Source organism: Barbus barbus, assembly GCF_936440315.1.
Source record: "Barbus barbus genome assembly, chromosome: 49".
Classification (NCBI taxonomy): Eukaryota; Metazoa; Chordata; class Actinopteri; order Cypriniformes; family Cyprinidae; genus Barbus; species Barbus barbus.
Window position 1 is genome coordinate 14872716 of NC_136727.1, and position 26564 is coordinate 14899279.

Consider the following 26564-nt stretch of genomic DNA (forward strand, 5'->3'; position numbering starts at 1 on the left):
GGTTGTCGCGGCCTTTGTCTTGTTTAATTGTTATTATCATTTCGTAAGTTAACTCGGAGATGTTTCTCAATCGACGCTAGCATTGCGTCGCCGCGTACTTGACGTCACCGGAAGTAGGCGGCGGCTGCGGGACAGTTTTGAACAACATTAGCCGCCGCTGCAGCACATTTTTTTTTATCAAAAACCCGTCGTTTTGCGATTAAATCATCTGTTTTACAGACCTATAATGAAGTGAGTCTTGCTAACGGTCTGTATTCAAATTGTTATGGAATAAATGGAAATACAAGTACGTTAACCGATATAATTATTATCGAATAGTAGCAGAGTGAAATGTAAACAAAGGTAAAAACTATGTTTTCATGAGTATCTAGAAAATGCGTTTGATAAGCTTGTAGCTTCGTGCACGTTATCCACAATATTAAAATACAAATGATGTTTAGTAATCCATAAATATGGATCCATATAAGAACTGACACGTGTGTGATTGGCTCATCATGGACGACTCAGACCAGGACTTCATCGACCTCTGCTCTCGTCTCCTCAAAAGAGTGAGGAAGAAAGGAGCAGGAGGATCTGGAGATGAAAAGAGATCAGCAACCAAGGATGAGGAGCCATCCTCCCCCTCTTCTAGAAGAAACCCTCCTAAGAGGAGGAAGAAGACTGATAAGGATGTTACTAAGACTGAAGTAAAGAGTAAGATCAATGGCAGGACTCCGGCTGTAGGGTCTGGAGATGTTTCTCAGCCCGTTCCTGAAGTACCTGGAACAGAGAAAGTCAAAGATGCAGTGATCCGGAAGATGCAGAGGTTTAAGAGAGCCAGTCCAGAGAGACTGCTGTATGCTGAGACCGACCAACCCACAAACACACAGTCTGATGGAAACCATCTGACCACTGCTGAGATCCAGCTCACAGGTATGGTGTCTCGAGAAGGGGTTTGCAACCCAGGGACCCTCACCCAGTCCCTCAACTTCATAAAAACATGAACTCACCATGCCACGTTTCATAATGTTGTGCAGTTCATTAGGTAGTAAAAAAACTCACCCTCACTGTATTCCAACCCTGTATGAGTTTCTTCTGTTGGACACAAAAGAAGATATTTTGAAGAATGTTGGTAACCAAACAGTTGAAGGTAGCCATTGACTTCAATAGTATTTTTTTCCCATACATGGAAGTCAATGGCTACCGTCAACTGTTTGGTTACCAACATTCTTCAAAATATCTTCTTTTGTGTCCAACAGAAGAAAGAAACTCATACAGGTTTGGAAACCCAAATGTTCCTTTTTGGGTGAACTATGCCTTTAAGTTAGAGTTAGTTAATTAGATAATTTCTGTGTTATACAACCATCAGCAATAAATATGTTTTGGTTTGGTTGGGGTAGTATATTGTTTTTCTTCTTAAACTTTTATTTGCCCAAGCAATGATTTAATGGCCCTCCACCAAAAAAATGAATTTGTAATTAATTTTGTAAATAGAAAATTCAATATATTGTATATAAAAATGCATATATGTTTATATATAAAACCTAACATTATATTTTATTGTTAGCATTTTTTCATTACAAAAGAACATTTGTTAATGTGCAATAATAACTGTTAATGTTAAAGTATAACTCCAGGACTCCGTAAATGTATTATTATTAGTTTTTACGTTTATACACAACAACGGTGGTATATGGTTCAAAACAGTCATAAAAACGGATCGCTTTGTGAAGTGCAGCACAATTCAAAAAACAAATTATCATTGTAAAACAAATGTGCATGTCTTTATGGCTTGAGAGTTTTAACATCATCAGTAAAATTAATTTGTCTAAAGTAGGCTTGGTATGGCTTGAATTTGATTGATTCCCAGTTTTGAGTCCACCGTGGTTAAATTCTGGAATTAGAATTGATTTTCGATTCCCAACTCTAGTAAAGTTTTGTTTAACAGTTAAAATTCTAAAATAAAAAGTGTGTGTGTGTGTGCATATATTATAAATGTTATATTACAACTGATTATTGTTTTTAAATTTGCAGTAATTGTAAAAAAAAAAACTTGTATTTTATGTTTCATGTAATCATTGAAAGTCAAAATGTGTTTGTGTGTGTTCTACAGAAGATGTGAGCAGTGATGAGGCCCTGGCTCTTCAGATTCAGCAGGAGTTGGATCGTGAGGCTCGGTCCACTAGAGACGTGGAAGATGAAGGATTGTTCTTCTGCCAGCTCTGTCAGAAAGATCTATCAGCCATGAGCCCTCCGCTGCGCACTCAGCACATCAACAGGTGCGTTACCACCACTGTGTGCACTGCATTATAAGGTATCATTCATATTCCACACATATGGGATGAGTTTCACATTTGACATCTGTCTCCTTCTCCTGCTTTGTAGATGTTTAGATGCAAGCGAGAGCAGCGCTCCTTCAGCATCCCATCATTCCCACCCCAGACCACGGGTCCCAGAGTGTCCCATTTGTGGAAAGAGTTTTAAATCAGAAAAAAGCCGGTCTGTCCACCTAAAGCGTTGCTCGACTGACATGGGTGTGAAACCAAATGATCTTCTCCAGGCTGTGAGGAGACAGGCTGCTGAGACAGCGAGCGACAGAACCACCGACCAATCGTACGTCAGCCACTCATTACATTTTTATTATATATAGATGTGTGCATATATACACACTTATGTGTATATATATATTAGGGCTGTGCAATTAATCGCGTGCGATTGTCATGTGCATCTTGTCAGTAAAGCCAGTTCTGTGATTAGTAGTAAATCTCCATCACGTGCTTTCAGATGGAGCAGCATTTACTACACAGAGCCGTAGTTCACTGACAAGCTACACAAAACCATGTTCATAATCGCAGGCGATTCGTCTGGATTCGAAAATACATTCTCAAGTAAAATATCGCTATGCATTACAGTAAATATAAATAGGGAGGAAAATGTGCTTAACTGTCAAGAAAACATGGTTTAAAAATATGCCACAAATTAAGAAGAAAAGTAAAACATAGTTATTAAAAATAAATATATATGACTTTTTTAAATAATTACATCACTGTTTGTTTTCGGATGTTTTTAATTAAGATTAATTAGTTTTACATGTTCCTTCTCTCTGCAGACAGCAACTAGGTAGTGGTACGATAACTAGGAGGGATGGCATGCCAGTAAAAAAGAGAACCAGGAGCAAAGCCCAGAAGTTGGACGAGGACACAATGGTGGCGCTGGCTCTGTCCCGATCTTTACTCGAGCAGGAAATGGAAAAGGAGCGAGAGACAGTGGCTCCTGTCTTACAGTGGAAACCTGGAGCAGGTAAACTCACCTTTTACAGTTAAACATATGCAGTGAAATTGCAGGTTATTACACAGTGCATCATTCCTGCTCTGTTTCAGGTAAGGGCCGTGGGAAGAGAAAGAAGGGAGCGTCTCCTGTCCACCCACCGCTTCTCCTCATCCAGGACCCTCAGACAGCACTGAACCGTCTGCAGGAGCGGGTTTCATCTCTCCTGCTCCGTTCCAAACCCCCCTCTCCGCCAACACCAACTCTTTCCCCCTCCGCGCTCCCTCTTCATCCCCAAGTCCCCCTCTGGGACAAAAGTGCTCTTCATGGAGGAGGGCCAGATGCAGTTTCAGAGTTTTACAGCTCAGAACTAAGCAACTTCATACAGCCATGGGTTGCACCGGAGGTGAGAGAGTTACTTTCTTCATAAATTCACCTTGTCTTATTATGCACAATTCAACAGAGGGCATTATTTCAGACAAAAATTCTACATTTATTTTTTTATCAAAATGTAGCAACTAAAAATTGGATTTTAATAAAAACCTAAAACCACATTGCCGCATTTTATAATGTAGTACAGATCATTAGTTCAAAAATATGTAAATATTTAAAAGGCGACATTGTTGTTGTCATATAATATTTTATAAAATATACATATGCTAAAATTTGTTTCATTACATAATTTGCAATACAATAATAGCTTTGAAAGTATCCATGACAACTATAATGTATTTTACGGATTTATTTTTTATACTTATACGGACTTTCTTAATAAATTTTGTGCTTTTGTGTACTATTCACCAGTGTGTGCTATTTCAGTGAAAAACTTATTCTAACAAATCTAAATTATTATTATTATTTTAATCAAAATGTATTACCTGTGAATTGGATTTTATTAACAAATTATCATTACTGCATAATATAAAATAGTACAAAACATTAGCTAGGAATTTAGAAACAATTGATTGTAAGAGATTAGTTTAGTTGTAAACTTTCAGCCCAGCGCACACTGCGATTGTGGCCATGATTTGGTCGTCAAATTTTGAAAATCCTAAAAGATTCCCATAATCCTAGGCTAAAATCTGTAGTCTTTGATCGGTGGTTTGACATGTTCACCGACAGGCGATTAATGCCCGTTGCGATCAAATTTTTACCTCAGACGAAATTCTGGCAGTGTCACAAGATTTGGCGCACAGTCCTGCAGTGTGAATTCTACGAAGAACATCAAACTGTCTTTGTTTTTTAAGACAAGCCACGATCAGAATTAATGCTAGAGATTTCCTCGAACCACCATAAACTCCGGCGTTCTCGTCCTCCGATCACGGAATTCATTTGATATGTTGCCTTTACTATGATAAACACCAGCTGCGCCGCTGTTTTCATTTGGGTGTGTAGTGCTGCTTACACTATTCTTCTTAAATATGCCAGTATTTATTTTTAAATGCGCTGTAAAGGACTATTAAAAATTGCACAGTGTGCGTCCAGCTTTAGATATATCTTATAGGCCACAACTGATTTTTTTTTCTGCTGGTCCAATTGGGCCAGTATTTCAGATTTTTACTTTCCCTGCCAATGTTTTCAATTGGGTCCATCAAAAAATATTTTAAGACGTTTCTTATGCTTACCAAGGCTGTGTTTATTTAATCAAAAACAGTAATAACTGTAAAGTATCATTGTTTAAAAAAAAAAAAAAAACTTTTCTATTTGAAAATTGTAAAATGTAATTTATTTATGCGATGCAAAGCTGAATGTTCAGCAGCCATTACTCCAGTCCTCAGTGTGATACGTTTTATTTGTCAGGATTCTGTGATGAATAGAATGTTTATGTAATTCTCACTGAATATTTTGTTTCATAGAAGTTACCCAGAAGGTGTTTTGGGTGCTGATGCTTAGTCTTTTTACATTACTTCAGAGAGAAAAGGTCAAGTCCCTTGAAGTAACTCCAGTTAAGAAATTTCCAGCTGAGGCTGATTCAGTCCAGGAAAAGCTTTCAGATCAGAGCCCAGCACAACACCAGACTTCCCGTCCTCTCACCCCTTGTTCGGGTACACCAGACACCCAGGCTCTGCAGGACCTGATGGAGCTTGCAGAGGAAGGCATGACCCTCACCCAGTATGGATACACAACGTACACGGCTGCAGGGTACAAGTCAGGTAATACTGGTGTTCTGTCACAAGACGACATCTTTTTATTATTATTATTATCAGGCTCACACTGTCCCATGTTCTTTAGTTAAAGACAATGCTGTGAATGAACTTCCCTCAAGTGGTTCTGTTCCAGAGACAAATGACAACAAGACGCCCAAGAAAACCTCAGTAAGCATTTCCTTCAGTTGTATCCATCTGTACTCAGTTGTGATTGGATATGAATGATTTGGAATGATTAGATGTTCATTTAAAGTTCTCAAGTATTTTTCTGAGTCCATTTTTGTGTTTTCAGGTGTACGTTTCAAAGCTAGCATCAGATCTGAGCAGCATGGTGAACAACCCTCAACTCAGTGATGTGCAGTTACAGGTGGACAGTGGGGACGTTTTCTTCACGCACTCGTTTATGCTGTACACACGATGCCCCCTGCTAGCCAACATGGTAAGTATATCTCTATCGCTGATGCCACAAGCATAAAATAATAAAGAAGTGCAGACAAATAACCAAGCTGTTACCGTGTGTTTGTAGGTTCATGACTCCGGTTTTGGTGTTCAGGAGGAGGGTATGCCTGTCTCTCAGAGGGTCCTGTTGGGTAATGTGCTTGGGGAGGCAGTACTGGCCCTCCTGCAGTATCTTTACACAGCCCACTGTCCTCTGACACACACACTGCTACCCCACATACAGGAGCTTGCTGATAGGTCAGTGTGATGATTCTTATGGTGTGGTTCAAATATTACAATTATTTCCCAATAGGAGTGTTAACCGTACACGCATTCGTACCGAAAATTGTCAGCCTTGGTTTAACCACTGCACGAGTGGAACTTCATTGTATTGATATTTTTGACAAGAAACAAAGCCTCATCTTTCAAATTATGTAAAAAAAAAACAAAAAAATCAGGAAATTCAAAGATTAAATACCGTTTTGGCACTCTTTGATGTGGCACGACAGATCGCTGTATAAATGCCTCAGTGCATGATTGTCCCTTCCGACTAGTTTTAATGCAAAATAAACATGAATGAACATTTCATGTAATCGCTCAATCAGTGTTTCAACCATGGGAAGATGTCAATAAAACAGCTTGTAAAAATAAAATATCACGTAGCATTTCATTTACCTCAGGCAAGTCATCAGTGTCCACAGCCCGTTAGTTTGCTAGAAGTCTAGAAGAAAATTCGCAAAATATTAGACCATATACTCATATTTTTTACCTGTTAGTGATGCCTTAATTTTTTAATGTATGTTTAAATGAATCTGTTAAGAAACAAGTTATGACAGCCACTGTGTAAATTAATATATTTCAGCAACAAATAGAAATTTTAATAAATTAATTTATTTTAATTTTTAATTTTAAAGTTAATTTACAAACTGCATTATGTGCAATTTACATGATTTTGATTATATTTAAAAAGAAATAATTGAATTTAAGTTTGGGCTCTGTTGTTAATTGTAACCTTAGTAGGTAGTGTAAAAGGGCTCCCTATAGTTTAAACTAGAGCATAACTTGAGGTAAATTTTTATCCCTAAGAAAATTCTAATTGAATTTATTTAAAGAAAGAAGAGTTTCAGTAAACCACTGTTTAATAAAAAAAAAAAAGCAATTTTGTTTAGTTTTTTCCCCGCTTCTCTACCAAAACCATACCGAACCATGACGTCAAAACCGAGGTACGTACCGAACCATCATGTTTGTGTACCGTTACACCCCTATTTCCTAACCCCACTAGATATAAATTGATTCTAGGGTAGTAAATATTTGTTATATTTCAGGTTTGGTTTGGCTGAGTTGCAGCAGCAGTGTGAGGAATATTCTGGAAGTGTGGAGGAAAACCCAAGAGAGGAATTTGAAGGCATATTTCCAGCACCTGAGCCTCATCTCAGGGACCAAGAAGACCAGAACTTGGCAGAAAGCAACTTCTTGGAGCTCCTCCAATCAATGTGGCAGCACGGGGACAGCGAAGAAGAGGATGTTTTCAAAGAGACTGCCCGAGAGGGAAGAGACTTGGAAGAGGAGCGAGAGAGAGAAGATGGAGAAAAAGAGGACCAGGTGGATGAGGAAGAGCTTGACGAGATCTATGAGTTTGCTGCCACACAAAGGAATATGGAGACGATGTTAGAGGCTGCAACCGAGACCACCAAGGAAGAGGAGGGAGATCCAAATACATCCCTCGGAAATGAGAAAGATGAGACAAAAGACAGGAACGAGACAGAATCCCTCTTAGAGAAATCTGCCGGCAGTTGCCATAGTAACAAACATGGCGTGGATGGGATGGAGGCTGCCATGGTAACAAGTCCAACAGAAAAAACCCTTAAAAACCCCAATTTGGAGACTGAGAGAGTTTGTTTGATTTCAGAATTGGATGAAAACAGAGACCCGGATGCCAGTCTAGACAAGAGCTATGACCGTTTATTCTCCCAGTCTGTAGGGGAATACATGGAACCGACACAGACGCCAGCATCCAGCTCTCAGCAGCAATGTTACAAGCCATCGCACACACCACAGCAAAACACACCTGCCCCATTTCGCCCTACATGTGTAAGTGAGGTGATCGACCTGTCTGTAAGCCCTCCACCAAGCTCAGGTGTGTCAGGTGAGACTAACTTGCCTGGAGTGTCTCCTGTTCCTCATGAGGGTGAACATACAGGTAAATCTCCACTAACAAAAGACAGTTCAGTATGCCAGAAAATCGAAAACCCCGCTTCCCCTCCAAAATCTCACAGCAAAGGTGAGCTCATTGTTCTCTCAGATTCTGGTGATGAAATGGATGTAGACGGTGGCTGCAATGCTGCTACCACTAAACATGATTTGACTCCTCAGTCTCCTTTCGAATCTCCCTCAGAAGCACTTCAGATGTCCACAAGCAACACTTGCAAAGTCACAGAGAACAGTTTCAAAGAATCTGGATCCCAAGGCCATGCCGGCAAACGGGTAGATGCTTCCAAGCAGATGTCGACTGATACAGAAGCCAGATCTGACCGATCAGAGAACTGTAGCCCCGGGATTGCAAATGAAAGCGTGTTTGATGGCTCTGCCGAGGTTTCCTGGCTGATTCCAGCCACTCCGGTGCCATCCACACGCTGTAGCTCTGCCCAGACCTGCATCAGCATGCGCCGAACCCAACTCTTCCCTAAGTCATCGTCCTCTTCTTCTTCCTCCTCTGTCTCGAGTGGTTTGAAACCTGCTAGCTTTGATTCTTCAAGCAGCTGCATAAAAGAGAAACCGGTACCCTTGTCTGAATTGCACAAATCAGATCTGAGTCCCTCTAAAGAACATCGTAGCTCTGATACAGATCGCTCTCCAGGTTACCGGAGACCACTTCACCATCTAAGACTGTCTCAGGTTCCTTCTACAGATGTTTCTGATGGCTCCCACATTGGCAGCATCAAGGGACATCCAACCCAGGGTGTCTCCAAGCCCTCAAGTAGCACTCCTCTCCATTCAGACTCTTCCTTACAACGTCAGATACCGTTTGGCTCCCCTGTAGTTGATGACTGTGAGGTTCGGCTCAGGGATAGTAGAGGTAATTCTAGATCCTACGGTAGTCAGGGAAAAGTTGGCTTAGTGTCTCTACAACTGAGTTCTTCTTCCCCTAGCAATACACCTGAGAAGAAGCAGAGTAGCTCTCTTGAGCAGGGATGCTACAGTCCATCCCCGAACTTTCAAAGTTGCAGTCATCCAGAAAGATCGAGAAAGGGTAACAACAATGGGGTAGAGCGAATGGAATTGGGAGAGAATTCAAATCAAAGTGAGGAAGAATTGGTGGCTATTGCGGAAAACTCATTTAGTGACAAGGATGAGCCTGGGAGAAGAGCGGGAGACGAAAATCCAAATCAAAGTGTCAACGAAGTGGTGGACATTGCAGAAAACTCATTTTGTGGCATGGACGAGCCTCCTATAGCGTTTGATGACTCCTGGGGTTTGGATGGAGGAGTTGGAAACCAGAAGCCCTGCTTTAGTCTGCGACTTGACAGCAGCAGAGGTACAGTCAGTCCACCCGGTCTCGATGGTAAGGGATCAATGTCCACGTCTCCTCTTGCATCTGAAGCTTGTACCAAAACTCCTGATCCAAGTCCAGGTCCATTTAATCACAGCCTACCTGATCCTGACATGTGGGATGATTGGGAAGAAGAGGAGGTGGCTTCCCTTCCTCTATCTCAGAGATTGACAGCTCCCTCTGCCAAGAAAGTTGCCAAACTAAAGACTCCAGGTAAGACAAGTTGGTATGTTAATTATTTTTACCTGGGGCCGATTGCACCAGCTAGATGTAAAAAAGCTGGGTGTAAGCCCTATGCTGGGCTTTGCGACGTCCAGCTTTACGATAAATATTTACACCTGTTGCACCAACTAAAACTACAATCAGGCGCAACTACGCCCGGCATGGACGATGCGCATCCACGCCGACACATTCTACTGCATAATTACAAGCTGTACATAAATATTTTTTTATTAGTTCAATTACTGTCGACAAGAGTGTTCTAGTTAACACCGAGCTCCGCGATTGATATCGCTTATCCTGCCCGAAAAGACCATAAACATTACAGTTCACGTCTGCAGTAATAATTAACTAACAGACATGAATCCTAAAAACTAATAATGTCCGAGCAATTCATGAGTTTTTACTTTACACCTACCTCTGACTAAGCGTAGATGGTGCAACAGGTATAAATTCTACGCACGACTTTTACGTCCAGGCTAACCTTATGACCAGGTGTACGTCCAGCTGGTGCAACCGGCCCCAGGAGCCTAAAACTCTAGGTCTGTGAATTATGCATTGCATTTAGAAAGACCTTTTTGTTTTATCTTCACAGTTGCTTGCAGAAAGAGGAATAAAGGACCGCTGGTGCCCATCACTCCCATGCCAGGCTTTTCCGATATGGACACACCAGAGCTTAAAAACAAACTCAACAGGTGAGCATTAAAAAAAATATATAGGCATTATAATGTTTAAAACATTTATTAATGCCATTGCATAGCACAAAAACAAACCAACTTTTATCTAATTGGTCACAGATAAATTTTTAGTGCATGTATGAAGTTAGTTCTCCTCAGGGAGTTCTGTAGCAAAGTAAGTTCCTAAGTGTTTTTGGGGGTTTTTTTTGTCCAAATGCTTTATCTTCATTTGAGTTAATGTATCAATTGTTTTATAATGTTAACTCTGTGAAATGGTTTTCTGTAATGTAACTCTTTTTTTAATTGTAAGTGTAGGGATTTTAAGAAATACAAATGTCTTTCTCCATCAAAAAAGCATCTTTCTCCATCAAATACTCCCTTACATTGACAGTGGATCATTATGAAGATAGTTTAGACCAAATTAGTCTCAGCCTCAGACGTCATGCCCACAGACCGCTGGCTAAGCTTCTGATGCATATGGCACATCAAAGTGGAAACACTTCAGGAGTTTCAAAGTCGTCGGATTGGTTGAATTATGCAGGATTTCCGGGAGATGTGTGTGTCGCGTTCTTTAACGTTCCGCCTGGAAACAAAGATGCCGTGACGCCAAACCCCCTCACGAGAGAAGAAAGCCGTCGTGTTTACAACTGTGACGAGCGCTTATCAGGATCAACTAAACTCTGGATTTTCAAAAGTATGTGAAATATGAAAAGTTCGCGGCATAGAATCTTTAAAATAAGTCTGAGAGTTTTACACATAGGTCTGTTATTGTGGTGACATTTCCACGCTCAAAATGTGACACGGAATGAAACAAACTGTGATTGGTTGTTTGACATTTCGGTCAAACGGCCTCATGGGCAGGCCTTGGCCATTGAAAGCTGTCCATCAGTCTGAAGGTCTGACTACGTGAGACTAAGACCAAATTAACTTTACATGAAGTTTAAGCATTCACAATATTCAACATGCAAATGAGAATCAAATCCAGATTTGTCTGTTTTGTAACTCTGGCATCACAAAGCCAAAGAAACACATTCAGTAACACAGAGCTGCGAAATTATTATTTTGTCCAGGTTCGGCGTGCGTCCGCTGCCCAAGAAGCAGATGGTTCTGAAGCTGAAAGAGATCCATCAATACACCCACCAGCTGCAGAGCTCAGAGTCAGAGGAGGAGACCTCTGGACCCCAACACCCCCCGAATGCCTCTAACTCCCAACCTGCTCTGCTCTCCTTTAAACAGCCTACAGCACCCCCTGCGGTCTCACCCATGAAACTGCCATCAAATGAAGAAGATGAGCTTTTATCAGCCTCTCAAAACTCAAATACATCCTCCACTGCGGAGTCTGACAGGTACAGCTCTTACACGACTATATACATAATTAATGCTACGAGGAAACGTAGTTCAACCCATTTCTTCTTTCCAGGTCAAACCCAGAGCTGTGTATGTCCGAAGACGACGACTCGGACAGCGAGGGCATCACTGCGTCTCAGGCTGTTGTGCGTGAGAAGGACAAACTCCGTGCAGTTCGTCAGTTCATCCTATCCGACCCCAAGCTGTACGCGCGAGTGCTGCAGTACCAGCCTCTCTCCCTGGCAGAGCTGCGGTCCAGCGTGAAAGCAGCGGGCATCAGGTTAGGTGCTGCTAAACTACTAGATTTCCTGGATTCTCAGTGCATTACTTTCAGTACGGCCAAACAGGGCCAGAATGCATCTTCCCGCAGGAAACGACGTGTAAAAACAACAACCAGTGGCGGTACAGCCGGAAGAGGAAGGAAAAAAGCAGCTAAGCCCAATGGAGGAGTTGCATGAGGGCTGAAATAAAATAATGTGGTAAAACTACATGATTTTAAGAATAAGCTGTTTAAGGACAATAATGGTTTTCATCTTTTCAACTAAAGTGTCTGAGACGCACTCAGTGCGGCACTACTCCAGTGACAGGATTGAAACTAAAATGCATTTGTTTGTATTTTTTTATATATCAGTTTCAGATTGATTTTTTTTTTTTGTACAATGTTTGAAATGAAAATATTATTTTTATATGAATTTAATTTAATGTCTGGATAATGTAATTAAAATACATTTCTTAATGTAACGGTCACATTTTTGTACACAAGGATAAGTTCATTTTTAAGCTGTTTTATGTTTTCTATGATTTCTTCAACAAATGTGCCTCAAAAAAAAGTTGCGAAAACAGTCAATAACTGTGCAGTAAATCAATGTTTCATGAATAAAATTAAGATTGAAAAAACAAGACGTTTTTTGCATTGTGACTTTTTTCATGACAGACAAGTATATTTCACACAACTAACAATGCCTGTAATGCAAAAAAAAAAATAATTACTACAGTATATTATAATGTATCCAGTAATTATTTTGAATATATCACAATAAGAATTTGTTCACTTAATTACTTTAAAAATCACAATGCAAAAATTATTAAATAAAATGATATAAAATAATAATATAGGAAAATAAGACCCATCAATATTTTTGCACCTAATGATATCAAAATGTGACCAACACTGAACAAAATCACATTCCAAAGATGTCTTGGAAAAACTTTTACTGGACTTTTTTTGTTTGTTTTATAACATCACTTTTTTGCAAAGATCTGCCGAGAAAAACAGACATCTCACATTCTAACAACGAGAGAAAAGCAGAAGACAAATCTCTGATCATCTTCCGTGTGCATGAGAAAGAGTCTGGGTCTGGCTGGGCAAACAGTTCCACAGGAAGGGCTGAATTCATACAGTGTGCAAATCTCTCACATGATCAACTGAGCTCATCAGGAGAGTCTGGCTGCACTGGCTCAGTCTGGACCGGTCAGCCACATCTCCTCATGCCCCATCATGCACCTGTCATGACAGGTTGGCAATGTTTGCCAGGAAACGCTGGGCCCACCACTCCTCAAGATCAATAGGTACAAAATCTGAAAAACAGAGACTTGGGTGAGTTCTCTGAGATCGTATCATTTGAATTAAACAACCGCACAAAATGTATAGACTTTTTTTTTTTCTTTTGTAGTGTGGAAGCAGCTTTTCTTCACAATAGATCCTTTTGTGCTCCAGAAACACATTGTAATGGCATGAGGGTGAGTAAATGATTTTTATATGAAACATTTGAATTTGTGTATCCTAAAGACAGAAGAGGCCTTCAAAATAGAGAACAAGTCTGCAAAATAGAGGCATCGGGTCTCTTCAGCTCTTAAAGAAAGTAAATAGGACAGATGTCCCAGACTGACTCTTCATGCCGGGATTGGGAATTCTCTCCGCGTACTGCACCGGGCCTTTCCCGTTCTCCAGCTGGGATCCCTCGCCGAGCTTCTGTTCCACCTCCTGCCAAGCTGCAATCATAAGATATTGTACCAGTATAAAATTACAAATTATGTATACAGTGAAAATACATAATGTACATTTAACTAGTTTGTTATGCTTTGCTAAAGTAGTTAGCAGCTATATCATGGTTTCTGTCGGTCTCAAGTCTTCATTCAATCTTACACAAATGAGGGTCTTAAATCAGAGCATAAAGTCTAAAATTCATGTCGCATGCATTGCAAAATGTTTGTCCTGTTTTCCAGTAAAAATATCTAAACATCCTTAAATCAAGATACATTTACTTGAGATGCAAAATGAAGATAGATGAAGTCTTGTTTTCTAAAAAAAGAAATTAATATAATTGTGCATTATGCTTAAAATCAAAGAACTAGTATCTGTCAGGAGTATGAAACTTGTTTTCCCTTTAAATTAAGCTGCTGAGCCCACTGGCAGATATTTGTTTAAACTCATTTCATTTTGATCCGTTTATCATAAAACAAGACTTGCTATTGTGTGTCATTAGAAGATAGTTTTTTTTATACCATAAATTAGCTTTTTTTTTTAAAGTGAGTAAAAAGTAATGGAAATCTGTAGGAAGCTGTTTTTCAAACTTTAAAGTGTTGCTAATACATTGTTTTCTAGACATTTATATTTAGAAAATCTATTGATGTATTATGCTCCCTTTCATTTATTCCTTAATTTTTTCTTTAAGTGGTCTTAAAAGGCTCTTAAACTCTTTATATATTGCTCGTGTAGATTAAAATTTGCAAGTCATGGTTATGTCTAATTTGCCAGTGAATCATTCATTTGAGTGGATTCTTTTCAATGAACGGCTTATTGTGAAGCCTGAACGATTCATTTGTGAATAAGTCTGAATGTCTTTTACAATCCTTCATTCAGTGATCAAAAATGAATGAGAGGTATACAAACTAAACAGACATGTTTTGTCCTGATTTGCATCGTATCCCAAAATACTACTTGTGAAAACACTACAAATGCAATGTAACAACAAAAGAACAGTTTAGATCTAGAAAAAAAAGTCTTCTCATTGGCAACTTTTGGACACCTTTTACCAATTATAATTGCTTCCTTTATACTTCCTAAACCGGATCTCACAGCTCTCTTCTATTGACTCTGAAGCGGTTTTAGAAAACATTAAGCCTCAGTTTCACTAGCCTGTCATTGTACAAAAGAGCATGCAAACTGCCCTTGAGGGCCATTGCATCAGCCGCTGGAGGTGGAGCCTGGCCTGCACACAAACACCCTCCTCCTGAAGATAAGAGCTGGCCTTTTTCACACAAACACTGGTGAACTTGCCTCCCGAAGTACATTTATGAGTCTCAACCCTAGTCATTCACAACTTTAATAAAGAATCAGACAAGTTGCAAAGTTACTTGTGAGCCTTGAAGCCAGTTGGTCACTCTTCCAAGTTCATTAAGGTCATGGCAACTACTTGCACCAACCTTGGCCCTCCTCAAGGCCTTAGTGGTGAAGGATAAAACAATAATGGTGTTCTCACCCTCATAAACAAACCGAACATTTTCCTCGTGTGCTGGGGTGAATCCTTCAGTAGTATTTTCAGCTTTTGGAGAGGTTGATCTGTGGAACCGCTTTCCGTTCAGCCGGTGAAATACAATCTTAGGTGCTGGTGAACTACAACAATAGATCAATATGGGTTTTCAGTAATAAATTCTTGGATTTTTACATTTGGTCTCCTTTAATTCCTACTCCTTTTTACAGTGCATTCATCTCTCATTTGCATAATTTAAAGGAATTGTTATATTTAAAAAAAAAACATGCATTACGTGGAAAAGAATACATTCCTTCGACATAAAAATATTCATACAAGATTCTAAACGCGAATTTTTTTTTTTTTTTTTTTTTGGGGGGGGGGGGGGTGAACTGTTCCTTTAATTCCAAATAACGTTACTTCCTCCCTTACGCAACGTCGTTTCTATAGTAACAGCGACGCGTTATGAAACCCGTTTAGTTTATTAACGTTATATCAGCGTGACAAGCGGCATAAATTAAACAAGCGACATCTCAAACACGCGAATGACAAACGCGACGCTTGTCGCACAATAATGCGCGACACGCTCTCCAGCCTGGAAAGCAGCACGACGTCCTTGTGGGAGTATATAAGGGGGGTGTAACAAGCATGTGTTCGCATTATAATATAACCCCGAAAGATTAGAAATTAACCTGTATATACAGGAATGAAAACGAGCCGCAATCTTCAAACACGCCGACAATCCACGCGCTCTCGCGACGCGCTACACGAGCAAGGTCACGCGGCGCGAGAAAAACACAAGCGACTTCGGTAAAAGCGTAGAAAAACGGGACGTGCTGGTTTACAAACGAGGCCAACTTGTTCGCTACGGATACTTTTAAGTGTGCTACGCTTATAAACGCGACTGGGCAGTTGTTTCCTCTCAGGGACCAAACTCACGTGAAGAGCTCAAGCATTGCATAGAAATGTTATGATCACTCACTCTGATAGAAGCCTTTGCTTCGGTTTCAGGTCGTTCGCTTTGCTCTCAATCTGTTGTGTAGGGCCTGTAAAAACAATATCTGTTCATGCGTAATGCCATTAATCATAATAAATAGAAGCACGTGGTTTATTCTTAAATATCTAACTTACTATAATAGCGCTAAATACATGATGCACCGGGACCTGATATGTAACGTTACGCACGCTGGTGAGATCGTACCTGTTCTCCGTTGTGTAACAAGTTTGCTGGGACCTCTGGTTATTGTGTACATCATGTGAGAGACGGTTTCTGAGGAACCCCTGCGGCACGATGGATCCACGCGAGTGTCACGGTTATATGCACGCCAGAAAACGTGACGCGATCCCGCTTCGCGACGCAGCCACCTTGGAAATGAGCGGCGATCCTGATCGCAAATCGGCCAGGGGACTTAGCGCCGTATGTCGGCTCGCAGCGAGCGCGTATAAGGTCAGTCAAGGTTAAGAGCGTGTATTGCCCTGATTGCGCGTCGGGGTGCTTCACGGAGAGTCCGGCGCGCTGGGAAACTTGCTGAGCTCTGGTTTGGTCTGGACGGTTTCTGTAATTTCGGACGGTCAGATCGCAACCTTCCTCCGTGACGTCACGGCACGCCCCCACGACGCACACCCGGGGTCACCTTTCACCCAGTCACCCTGTGGACACCTTCAGACCGGCTCTGTGTAGCGTCTGAACACGGTTTCATCACGCCGCCGGACAGGATACAACCAGGCTGCGCAAAACTGCTGCCAGCTCATTTTCAGGGAAAGTTACTAAAGGCAGTGGCTTTGGATAAAAGCGTCTTCTACTAAATGTAAGTGACGCTGTGATGTCATTGCGCGAGCACAACGCAAACCTGCAGAGAAAACACGATCTGTTTCATGTTTACCAAACAAGCCGGGCTTATTTCAGTTAGTCTTGACTTATTTTGAACCAAATCAATGGACAATAAGTAAATTAAGCCTGTCTTATTTGGTAAACTTGTTTTACGATACAGGCCTCTGATCACTCAAATCTCAGCAAATAAATAAATATGATTATGAATACGACTTGAACTGTTAATTTAGATTTGTTAGTAAAACTAAAAAAATACAATAACATTCAAATGTATTCATTTAGCAGACGCTTTTATCCATTTTCTTATTAAAACTACACATTATGAACAATTATATTTTTAAGCAGCGTATTGGTATGCTACTCTTTCAGAAAACTGTCAAATATGGCACAATGTATTGTTTATTTGAAGGAATTTTTTGTTTTGTTTTTTACCTCATTTTAAAATGACGCATTTATTTTGTGTTTTCAGGTTACAACTTAACAGAAAATTACCAGTACCTCTTTTATTTTTCTACATATTTTTAAACTGATCTGATCAACAAGTACAGGTACAAACTAATAACAGGGTGTTATCATAAATGACCAATTAATATTAAACAATTGCAACTAGCAACTTAATCCATGTGATGTGTAGACACCTTTTTGTGTAATTTTGAGGGGAAATGTGTGCGTTTTTATTATTTACAGTCACCTAATATACTTTAAAAATAGCTAAATTTGTTGCTAGGTGCTTTTTGAAGAAAAGTTGTTAATCTAGCAACACAATTGCTATGTTGGCAACACTGTGTGCGCAGCTGCGACGCAGCACGTGGGACCCGGCCAGGCTTTACTTGGCAGTTAATACCAAACTTTACCATGCGGTTAATCTGCGATGCAGGTACTGAAGTTATACCTTTCACTCTTTAAATTAATATGATTGAATATAACAAGAAAAAACCGTCTGAGGTTACAACTGTTGTACAACAATCAGTCCTTGAAATGCAACTACTGGGACAAAACGGCTGTTAATTAAGAATTTAATAGTTTTATTTAAGTATTACCACCAGACAAAACTTTTTGAAATAATCCTGAATTAGTATTTATGTAGCTGCCTAGATCTTACCTCAGATCAAGATTGCTTATATTACATACATTTCTTGACCGCTCTTAAAGTAGGAATAACTACAGAATGTTGTTTTTACATGTAACCTGTTCATTAGCCATCAATACCAGACTTTTAAACATGAAAGAGCAAGAAATACACAACTAATTTCATGAATGAGAGAAAAGCCTTACATTAGCCTAAATAGTTTGTAGCATTTTTTCCAATGCTCCGCTTCTACAGAAGTAGCAGTAAAAAGTAGCAGGTTCACTGAATAAATTCCCCTTAATTTCCTCAAAAATGTCCTTCCTCAATACAAAATGCCTTTAAAATGGAAATAAATTGATGACATGCTATGTATATTGTCAAATTGGCTCACCTGAGTGGGTGTGTACTGTACATTCAAATACTGATATTTACATCTCCTGTATTATAAATTTCACACAATGAAAGCACTCTGTTACCCTGTGAATTTCAAGTCTCTACAGCATGCTGCCTAAATCAGAGCAATTCATTACAGATGCATACTTCAGTGTTTTGAGTGAAGCAGAACAGTTGAGTTGCTTGAATTATAAAAGGTCTAAACTAGTGACTGTACAATGTGGTGTTTCAGTAGTGAGGTTCACAGTCCTCTACGAGACTGTCTGTGATGTAGTTGATCTTCAGTAGTTGCTGGTAGTACTGCTTCTCCACAGTCGTGTTCACCGTCCAGCCCACCACCTCTACGCCTCGGGCTGCCCAGTACTGCACATAGTCCCTAGCGAAGAAACAGTGACCATTTTAGAGTGCAGTACACACTCCTATACTGTAGATTAGCTTTGAATGTTCTTATACTGATGCATTATACTTGCTCTTGATTTTTTTCTTGTACAAAAATGCATTTATTGTATAGACTGAGTGCTGCAGGAATGAGTCTAAAACCCAGGAAGGATTAGCATATTAGCACTTCCTGTTCCATTGTCCTGAAGTCAATGTTTTTTAAGTAAGGTCTGTGGTGAACACGAGCTCAAGATATTTTTACGTTTTATTCTATGACATAAAAAACATCAGTAAAACCCCACTTATTTTTTTTTTAAGCGTTTAGGCTTTTCTTTTTAAAAAGGCAATTGCTAACAATGGCTAAATGGGACTACAGAGGTTGTCAAGGACATTGAATGTCATCACGCTGTGCTCTTGTAAACTACTCTAACTCAAACATGGTGGTGACGTTGAAGTCATGTGACCATGGTGTAGTTCGTTTATAGCGTACATTTAGCTTTTTACTTCTGGCAAATGTAATTATGCTTCACAAGTAAGAAAATCGGTTCTCTTTTGTAAAGATTAACATTTATTATGACCAAAACGTGTAAGTATCATTAAGTTTTGTTGGCCACTGAGCGTATTTTCTGCAATAACCCAAAAGCCAATGGAAAAATCCTGCTGGCTTTTTGTCAAGAGAACCAAGTGATTTTCCTGGTTTTAGGGTTGTCGTTCCTGCAGCACTGTATTTAAATAGTATTTGACAAAATCTAACTGCACCAATAAGATAATAATACCAGGAAAAACGTTTTGAACGTTTACACAATACAAATGTGACTGGTACTTGTAAACTTGCCAAGACATTGTGCGTCCCAATTTGTGCACTTAAGCACTATGCTGTGCCATTTTTGGGCCCTGCTTACACTGGGGTGTAAAACGTTTAAAATCATCATTTAAAATGAAAACGATTCTCGTTTACACTGGCGTTTTTACTGCGTTTCAGAAAAGATCTCCATCCACATTACACAACCGAAAACATGTCACATGACCATTCATGCAGGTACAACCATGTTCAAAAGCTCGCACCGCTTGCCCCGCCTCCAGAGTCTTCTGATTGGTCCACTGTTTTTTAATTGACTCTGATGAGCAGCGCTACATGTAACAGTTGAAATTCTTTTAACGTCTTAAAATGCAGCATTCATGTGCAAGACGCTGCAAAAGACACAAAATGCAAGTGCAGTGGTCTTACACATCCATCTAGCGTGTATTTATTTACATAGAAAAACAATGACAAAGTATCTCATTGGAATGGAAAAACGTGTTTTGTGTGAGCGGCCCCTTAGGGTTGTGTAGCAGTGGTCAAGGATAATAGTCAGTGCTTAAACACAACCACACAGTGGTCACTTTTAATACAACTCATTTCAGCGGTTACAGGCAGCAGTTGCTTTTCTGTAACTGACAGACATGCACAATTTATTTTAAGACCTGTGGTAGGTGTGTTAAACACCTTACAGTAATGTAATGCACATAATGACATGGCCTCACAATGATAATCTAAAAATAGCAATAATGACATGTTGACTTACGGCGAGATGAAGTTCTTCTGCACCAGGAAGGCAGAAACTCCACACAGGTTCCACAGCAGGTGATGATGGGCCCAATCCAGGAGCACATCCAACACCTGCATCCAGTGGTGTTTCCACGCGGATGAGAACCGTGGCGTCCCATCGCCAAACCGACTCAGACTCCACGGCCGATGGGTCAATGCGGTCACCACATTAGGATCCGCCTGCCGCATCTGGAAAACATCAGCCAATACACCTTTATATTAGTGTATAATTATCTTTAAAAAAAAAATTAGGAAATGCAGATCACATCAAATGCAGTCGGGGTGGATTATGTTACCCTATAGATGACTTTGGGCTCAAATGAGCAGACGATGCTTGTGTTGTAGAGCACTGGATACTTCCGGAATAATTCTTTCAGTGCTGCAGCAGCCTGTGGACAACAGATACATGAAAGCATTAACATTTCATTTTGCAAAAACTAATAAAGTTCCTGCTAAGCAGGAACCTGTGGTGCACAGAAACGGTCCCCCCAACAATGGACTCAAAGAAAGCCCAAAGTAAGTTGCGACAGTTAATGGTACCTCATCTGGATGACCTTTGAGGTCAAAGTAGATGGTCAATTGGTGCTTGATGCATTCCTCTACAGCTTCCTGCAGCGTTGGAACCTTCTCACCTCGGAAACGGTCACTGCTCGCAACCAACAAAAACATACCACCTGCTGTCTTTAACTTGGTCTTGCTTATTTATTATACTCTATGCATGAAACGACTCTTGTCTTTCTTCCCATCTAACCTGAATCTGTGTTTGGCCGCTGCGTCCAGTTTGCGCAGTTCAGAGAAGAGCATCTCGCTCAGTGGTCCCGACCCGTTTGTGGTTCGGTCCACGGTTTCATCGTGCATCAGTATGGGAACCCCATCAGCCGTGAACTCCAGATCCAGCTCCACACCCGTGCCTCCATTCTCACTCGCCTTTCAGTTAGAAACGAGAGTCATTATAAGAGGAAGAAACCAGTGCTTGGTGTGAGACATAATACCACAAAACCAAAGTTAATGCAATGCTTTCACAATGTGCGAAAGATACAAGAAATGAGCTTTTGAGGTTAAAGAACATGCGATGATGATAAAATAAAAAATTACATTACTTTCAGTGTGCAGTAAAAGAATATACATTAAATACTTAAATGGAGCAAATGGCTAGCCCCTCCATTCATTGGCAAAGAGTCAATTTACAGTTATCAAGTTATCTTGGCTAATGGGCAATTCACACAGAACGTGTTTTTAAACGCAAGAGACAAGTTAGGAATGACAAAACTATTTTTTTAATTAAAATGAATAAATAAATAAACAAAACTAAAATCTAGATACACATATTTTTAAAAATTAAACTTCTTGAGCGCTGCCTTTTTAGCACCTCAGTTCAGCTCACAGAAATATTACATAAAATGTAAATGCAATACATTTTATAGACTTTATATAAATTATACATTGTTTGCTGTGAATAATTTTAGCTCTAAAAAAAGGCGTCTGCTAAATGAATACATGAACATTTAGTTTTATAAACAATCTAAATATTGCAATTTAAATATAAAACTCCTCGGCTTTCGGTTCATCTCGAGTCGGACATGTTTTAAAGAAATGATTCTCTGTTCAATCAGCCAGCAACAACAACAGCTGAACAAGCTGAACAGATTCATTGAAAAGATCAAGTCGCTCACAAATCGAACGTCGCTTCTGTCAGTGATGTGACGCCTATCAAGAATGATTTCATAATATTCCTGTATCTGCTGAGGAATGCGCTATTGCTTTCAATGCCATTCCTTCTGGTGTGTCTTTTCTGTTGCAAGGTTTCTATGGCATGTACTTATTCTCTGGACTTAACCGACACAATGACTGGAAGTGTTTGCTTTTCTGCAGATCAACAAAAACTGTAAAATCAGGGCGGTCTTCCAGAGAGAGATAACAATTCCTTGCTTACGTAATACCATATTGGAAAAATATTGAGGAGAATATACCTAGGTATCTGCTTACCAATAAAGTCAAAGAAATAACATTTAAACTGATTCACAAATGTTACCCAACTAAAGCCTTTCTTAGGAAATATAAGTCAGACATTGATGTGAATTGCAGTTTTTTTTTCATTTTGCTTAAGAATATTTAATTTGTGTGTTTTGCCAATCCACTTATACAGAAAAATTTGGTCAGAATTTTTAATGTTTGTCCAATTTTATTTTTGTAAGTGATTCTTCTCTTTTTATTTTAAATGTATTATTATTATTATTATTTGACCACTTAAAAGAAGATACAGGAAAATATTACATAATTAATTTGTTTCCGTTAACCAAATTTCATCAATACAAACAAAAACTGACTGGCTCCAAACCTCGTTTTTCTTATTCAGAGTTGACTTAGACAAGTATGGAAACTATCCAAAATTCTGTTCATCAGAAAGCAATGAAAACTGTATTTTTTATTCATCCATTGTATCTTCTTAAGATGTACTTTGTTGTTGTTGTTGTTGTTTAGCACTAAAACATGAAACATGCTGCTCACCGCCCGTATAGCAGCGATGGTGTTCTCGGGGGCGTCTTGTCCTCCACCGCGGTGCGCCACCGCTGACGCGCCGCTCGACGACGCTCTGGACGCGGGCCGAAGCACTTGTCTGGCCCGGCTGGAGGGGACCTGCGGGAACCGGAACATCGCCAGAAAGAGGTAGAGAGAGGCCGTGAGCACCGTGGGCCAGACGGCGCTCCTGGTTCCCAGCAGAACCACGACGAAGACGACCGAGAACAGCGTGAGCTCATCTCCAAACTGAAGCATGATGAGAAAGCGAGCCTACAAACCCACGAGCGCTATTATTACTGCTAATAATCAATCGGTGATCAATACACATGTGTCTGCGGTACGATACAAGCGTCGTTTCTGTCGGATGATACTGGAGTGTTCAGTCTCGAGTCATTCATTGCCACTCAACTGTGTCACAAACCTGCTCGCATTAATGAACTGGCATGAAAATATTTGAATGACTTCACGGATATATTGCGAAATTGCTTGCGTGACCAGTTTGACTGCTGACCTCAGCACAATACACAGCTTTAAATGATATTAATGACAGTAAACCATCTAACGCGATGCATGGAAACTTCCTACTATAGAAAATAACAACTTGACTATGCCATAAAAGTCCCAGTGTTTAAAAGATTTTTGGTTAGTAAATCTCACATTTTATTTATTATTATTATTATTTAGTTATTTTTAAATTTCAAAACATTTAAAATTTAACAAGTTTCTATTAAATTATTTCATTGCAATAACAACTCGGAGACTTTTATTTTGAAGTTCCCAGCTTCACAGAAGCACAGGCAAGTGCGTTCAAAAATGCATATATTGTTCATTTTAATACATTTCAATAACTTATTTTAGCCATTTGTTTGGTGTATTTTCTTTGTCATTATTATATCTTAGCTGAATGCGAGTTTTACCTTTTATTCAAACTGATAAGGATTGAATCGCATGAAAATCCCTGGATGAGAGAAAATAAAAAGCCAACTAAAAATACAGTAATCTATTATTTTATTTTACAATTGAAAACAGATTTACATTTCAGAAGTATATAAATGATTTCCTAGTGTATTGCGAAAACGACACAAGGACCTTTATTTTGAAGTTCCGCTGACTGTCTTCACAGAAGCAGATGTAAGTGCTTTCAAAGCTGCGTAAATTGTTGACAGTAATACATTTTATTGAATTATTTTGCTATCGTTGGTGTATTTTATTTCGTTATCGAATATGTAGACGCCTGAAACACTTTAGCAAAATATCCTCAATGTGAGTTCACATAAGGATTGCCCTTGACAGCCAGTAACGTTCTCTTACTTTAATTAAACCCACGGGATAAACGTGTTAAAGGTATTTTTAAGCAAGTGTGCTATATTATGTAGTCAATTTTAAGCGTATATAACTATTGTTACTAGTGATGGGAGAATCAACTGAACCAATTGCTTTGCAAAATGATTCACTATTTGGAAGAGGTCAAAATATCACATGCTATTGATACCTGCTGGTCAAAATTGTGTAAATGCAACAAAACCTCGGACTAAAGCATGCTTAAAATAAAAACAGGTTTAGAAACCCATTGCAATTGCTTTATTAAAATTATAATGCATTAAATGCTATAAAAATAATAAAATACCATTAAATATGAAGTGTTTTTAAAATATTTGATATTAATTTGCAGGGCTTGTTTTGTTTTGTTTTAATGGAGAGCTTGTAAATAGAGGACACTTAACTACTACTCATCCTTTTAGGCTTAGGTTTCACAGACAGGGTTTAGGTTAAGCCACAATTAGGCCATAGTTCAATTAGGACATTTAAGTAGATTTTATAAGCATTCCTTAGAAAATAAAAAAACAATACTGGTGTGCTTGAGACAAAACAACGGCACTGGCATATTTTAAGATCAATCAGTGCACGTTTATTTTAGTTGAAACAGCTCAGATTTACATTTTAGTCTGAGATTAGGCCTAAGCCTTGTTTGTGAAATCGGGGGTTAGTTATGCATGTCTCATAAAAAAAGGTTTACAAATTGATGAAACTGATCCCAGATCAGGATAAAACCATAGACGCTGGTTCAATGGTTCGCCGCTGGGAGACGATTTCAATGAACTTGCATGATTCACAGGTTCACAAAACGGCAAACCATTGACATTTCGAAACGTTTTGACATAACAAAGCCTCGTTTACTGAAATCACGTGACTTTGGTGCTTTGATACGCGTTTTGAACCACTGATTCGAAGCTAATGATTCGAAAAAGTTTCGAAGCAGTGCTTCGAAAGCGCCCATCACTAATTGTTACCATGGTTACTGTCTCCTCAGATGATGTCAGCACGATTAATCCGCATTTCCCGTCTTCCTCTCTATGGGTGCCATCGTGCAGGACTGATTTCAAACTCTCATGTGCAATACAGCAGTGACCTGGCGCATATGGGTCGACGGATGCCCATTACAGTCAAACACACTGTACAGATCCAACCTGCATCCTTCTGTTCTGACATTGCCTCAAGGAAATACAGTCCAATCTACACTTTTCCGGCTATCAAAGGCCTGCGGGCTCTTTCTAGACTCAAACTGATGCAGACGGGCATCACTGTCGTCTTACTGCCCACGGTGTATTTCCTCTATCTTCAGGGACAGGCGTCAGTATTGCTGCTGAGTTACTCCACCGGCATCGCCGTGTTCGCCGGCGTCATGCTGTACTCCATAAGCCACTATGTCAGACGAGTGGTTGGCATGATGTATCTGGATTCATCGCAGACCGTCTTAAAGGTGTCGCACCTGACCTTTTGGGGGCACAGACGGGACATATACGTGCCTGTGTCAGATGTCAAGACTCTGGGAGATGCCGGGGATACCAAAGGAGAGCCGATCCTGCGTTTAAAGCGCTACAGCTGTTCTGATACGATGTACTTCTCTACCAGACTGGGACAAGTGGTGGACAGAAATGCTTTTGAGAAAGTATTTGGGAGTTTGTCATGAATTTACGTTCTCTTGTTTGTTAGATTTTTTGATATTTTGTAATTTAAGTGACAAATAAAGATCTTATGTTAAAGTTTTTATTGCACATAATTCATGGAAAATGTTAATAGAGTGGTCCATAGATTATGTAATTTGATCAGTTTTTGTAGGCTAACCCAGAAGTTAGCATCACCCTGGTTCCCACACACACACAAAAACTAGTATTATTGAATTGCTGCAGAAAATAAGCTCTGTGGCCAATAAAAGCTATCAGTTTCTTGTGATCTGTATCTAACCTCAGAATGATCTCAAAGTAAAAAGAGGTGCTAAAATCTGATTTTGCAGTGGCTGTGCTTTAAAATGAAATGATTATAATCTTAATTCAAGTGAAGAAGGATTTTAAAAGTCTGACGGTAATCTGCTGTAAGGTTAACCCTGTCTGCTGTAAATCTTTGAAAATGATTAACAGTTGAAACATTTGTTTGAAATTTAGAAAAGTACTCAAATGTAATCAGTTACATTACTTCAATAAAGTAATTTAAGTAGTTACACTACTTATTAAATGTTTTTAAATAGGGTAACTTGTAACCTATTACATTTCCAAAGTAACCTTCTCAACACTGAATGATAATCTTCACAAATTAACATAATTACCACGGTTGCACCACCATTAAGTGTATACAAATATTGCATTTTTTTGCAATTTTACACAATGGGGCTGTGAAAGGTGTTAGCAGC

At 39.5% G+C, this 26564-nt stretch overlaps 4 protein-coding genes across 8 annotated transcripts; 2 read left to right on the forward strand and 2 right to left on the reverse strand.

Annotated features, from left to right (window-relative positions):
• Positions 1–106: 106 nt before the first annotated feature.
• On the forward strand, positions 107–12515 carry LOC306867632 (structure-specific endonuclease subunit SLX4-like). The gene is made up of 13 exons (XM_079413409.1): positions 107–912; positions 2093–2258; positions 2365–2592; positions 3089–3279; positions 3360–3652; positions 5159–5399; positions 5479–5561; positions 5686–5832; positions 5920–6089; positions 7157–9594; positions 10196–10295; positions 11348–11623; positions 11698–12515. The coding sequence occupies exons 1-13, from the start codon at positions 495–497 to the stop codon at positions 12080–12082; spliced, it is 5136 nt and encodes a 1711-aa protein (XP_079269535.1). The 5' UTR covers positions 107–494; the 3' UTR covers positions 12083–12515.
• On the reverse strand, positions 12247–16875 carry LOC306867636 (MAPK regulated corepressor interacting protein 2-like). 2 transcript variants are annotated; one of them, XM_079413419.1, is made up of 5 exons: positions 16299–16875; positions 16080–16143; positions 15107–15240; positions 13515–13616; positions 12247–13202 (listed from the first exon to the last, which is right to left on the reverse strand). In XM_079413419.1, exons 1-5 carry the CDS (start codon positions 16351–16353, stop codon positions 13132–13134), a joined length of 426 nt encoding a protein of 141 aa, XP_079269545.1. In that variant the 5' UTR covers positions 16354–16875; the 3' UTR covers positions 12247–13131. The 2 variants fall into 2 exon arrangements, with proteins under 2 accessions (XP_079269545.1, XP_079269544.1); XM_079413418.1 differs by having other exon boundaries at positions 12310–13202; positions 16080–16158; positions 16299–16496.
• tmem186 (transmembrane protein 186) lies at positions 16730–26095 on the forward strand. Of its 4 annotated transcripts, none has more exons than XM_079413413.1 (2): positions 16730–16905; positions 25188–26079. In XM_079413413.1, the coding sequence occupies exon 2, from the start codon at positions 25188–25190 to the stop codon at positions 25845–25847; it is 660 nt and encodes a 219-aa protein (XP_079269539.1). In that variant the 5' UTR covers positions 16730–16905; the 3' UTR covers positions 25848–26079. The 4 variants fall into 4 exon arrangements, with proteins under 4 accessions (XP_079269539.1, XP_079269538.1, XP_079269537.1 ...); XM_079413412.1 differs by lacking the exon at positions 16730–16905 and adding an exon at positions 22872–23105; XM_079413411.1 differs by lacking the exon at positions 16730–16905 and adding an exon at positions 23996–24220 and having other exon boundaries at positions 25188–26095.
• On the reverse strand, positions 18494–23212 carry LOC306867633 (glycerophosphodiester phosphodiesterase 1-like). Its single transcript, XM_079413410.1, has 6 exons — positions 22865–23212; positions 21108–21283; positions 20897–21002; positions 20653–20745; positions 20334–20545; positions 18494–18766 (listed from the first exon to the last, which is right to left on the reverse strand). The coding sequence occupies exons 1-6, from the start codon at positions 23129–23131 to the stop codon at positions 18619–18621; spliced, it is 1002 nt and encodes a 333-aa protein (XP_079269536.1). The 5' UTR covers positions 23132–23212; the 3' UTR covers positions 18494–18618.
• Positions 26096–26564: the final 469 nt, after the last annotated feature.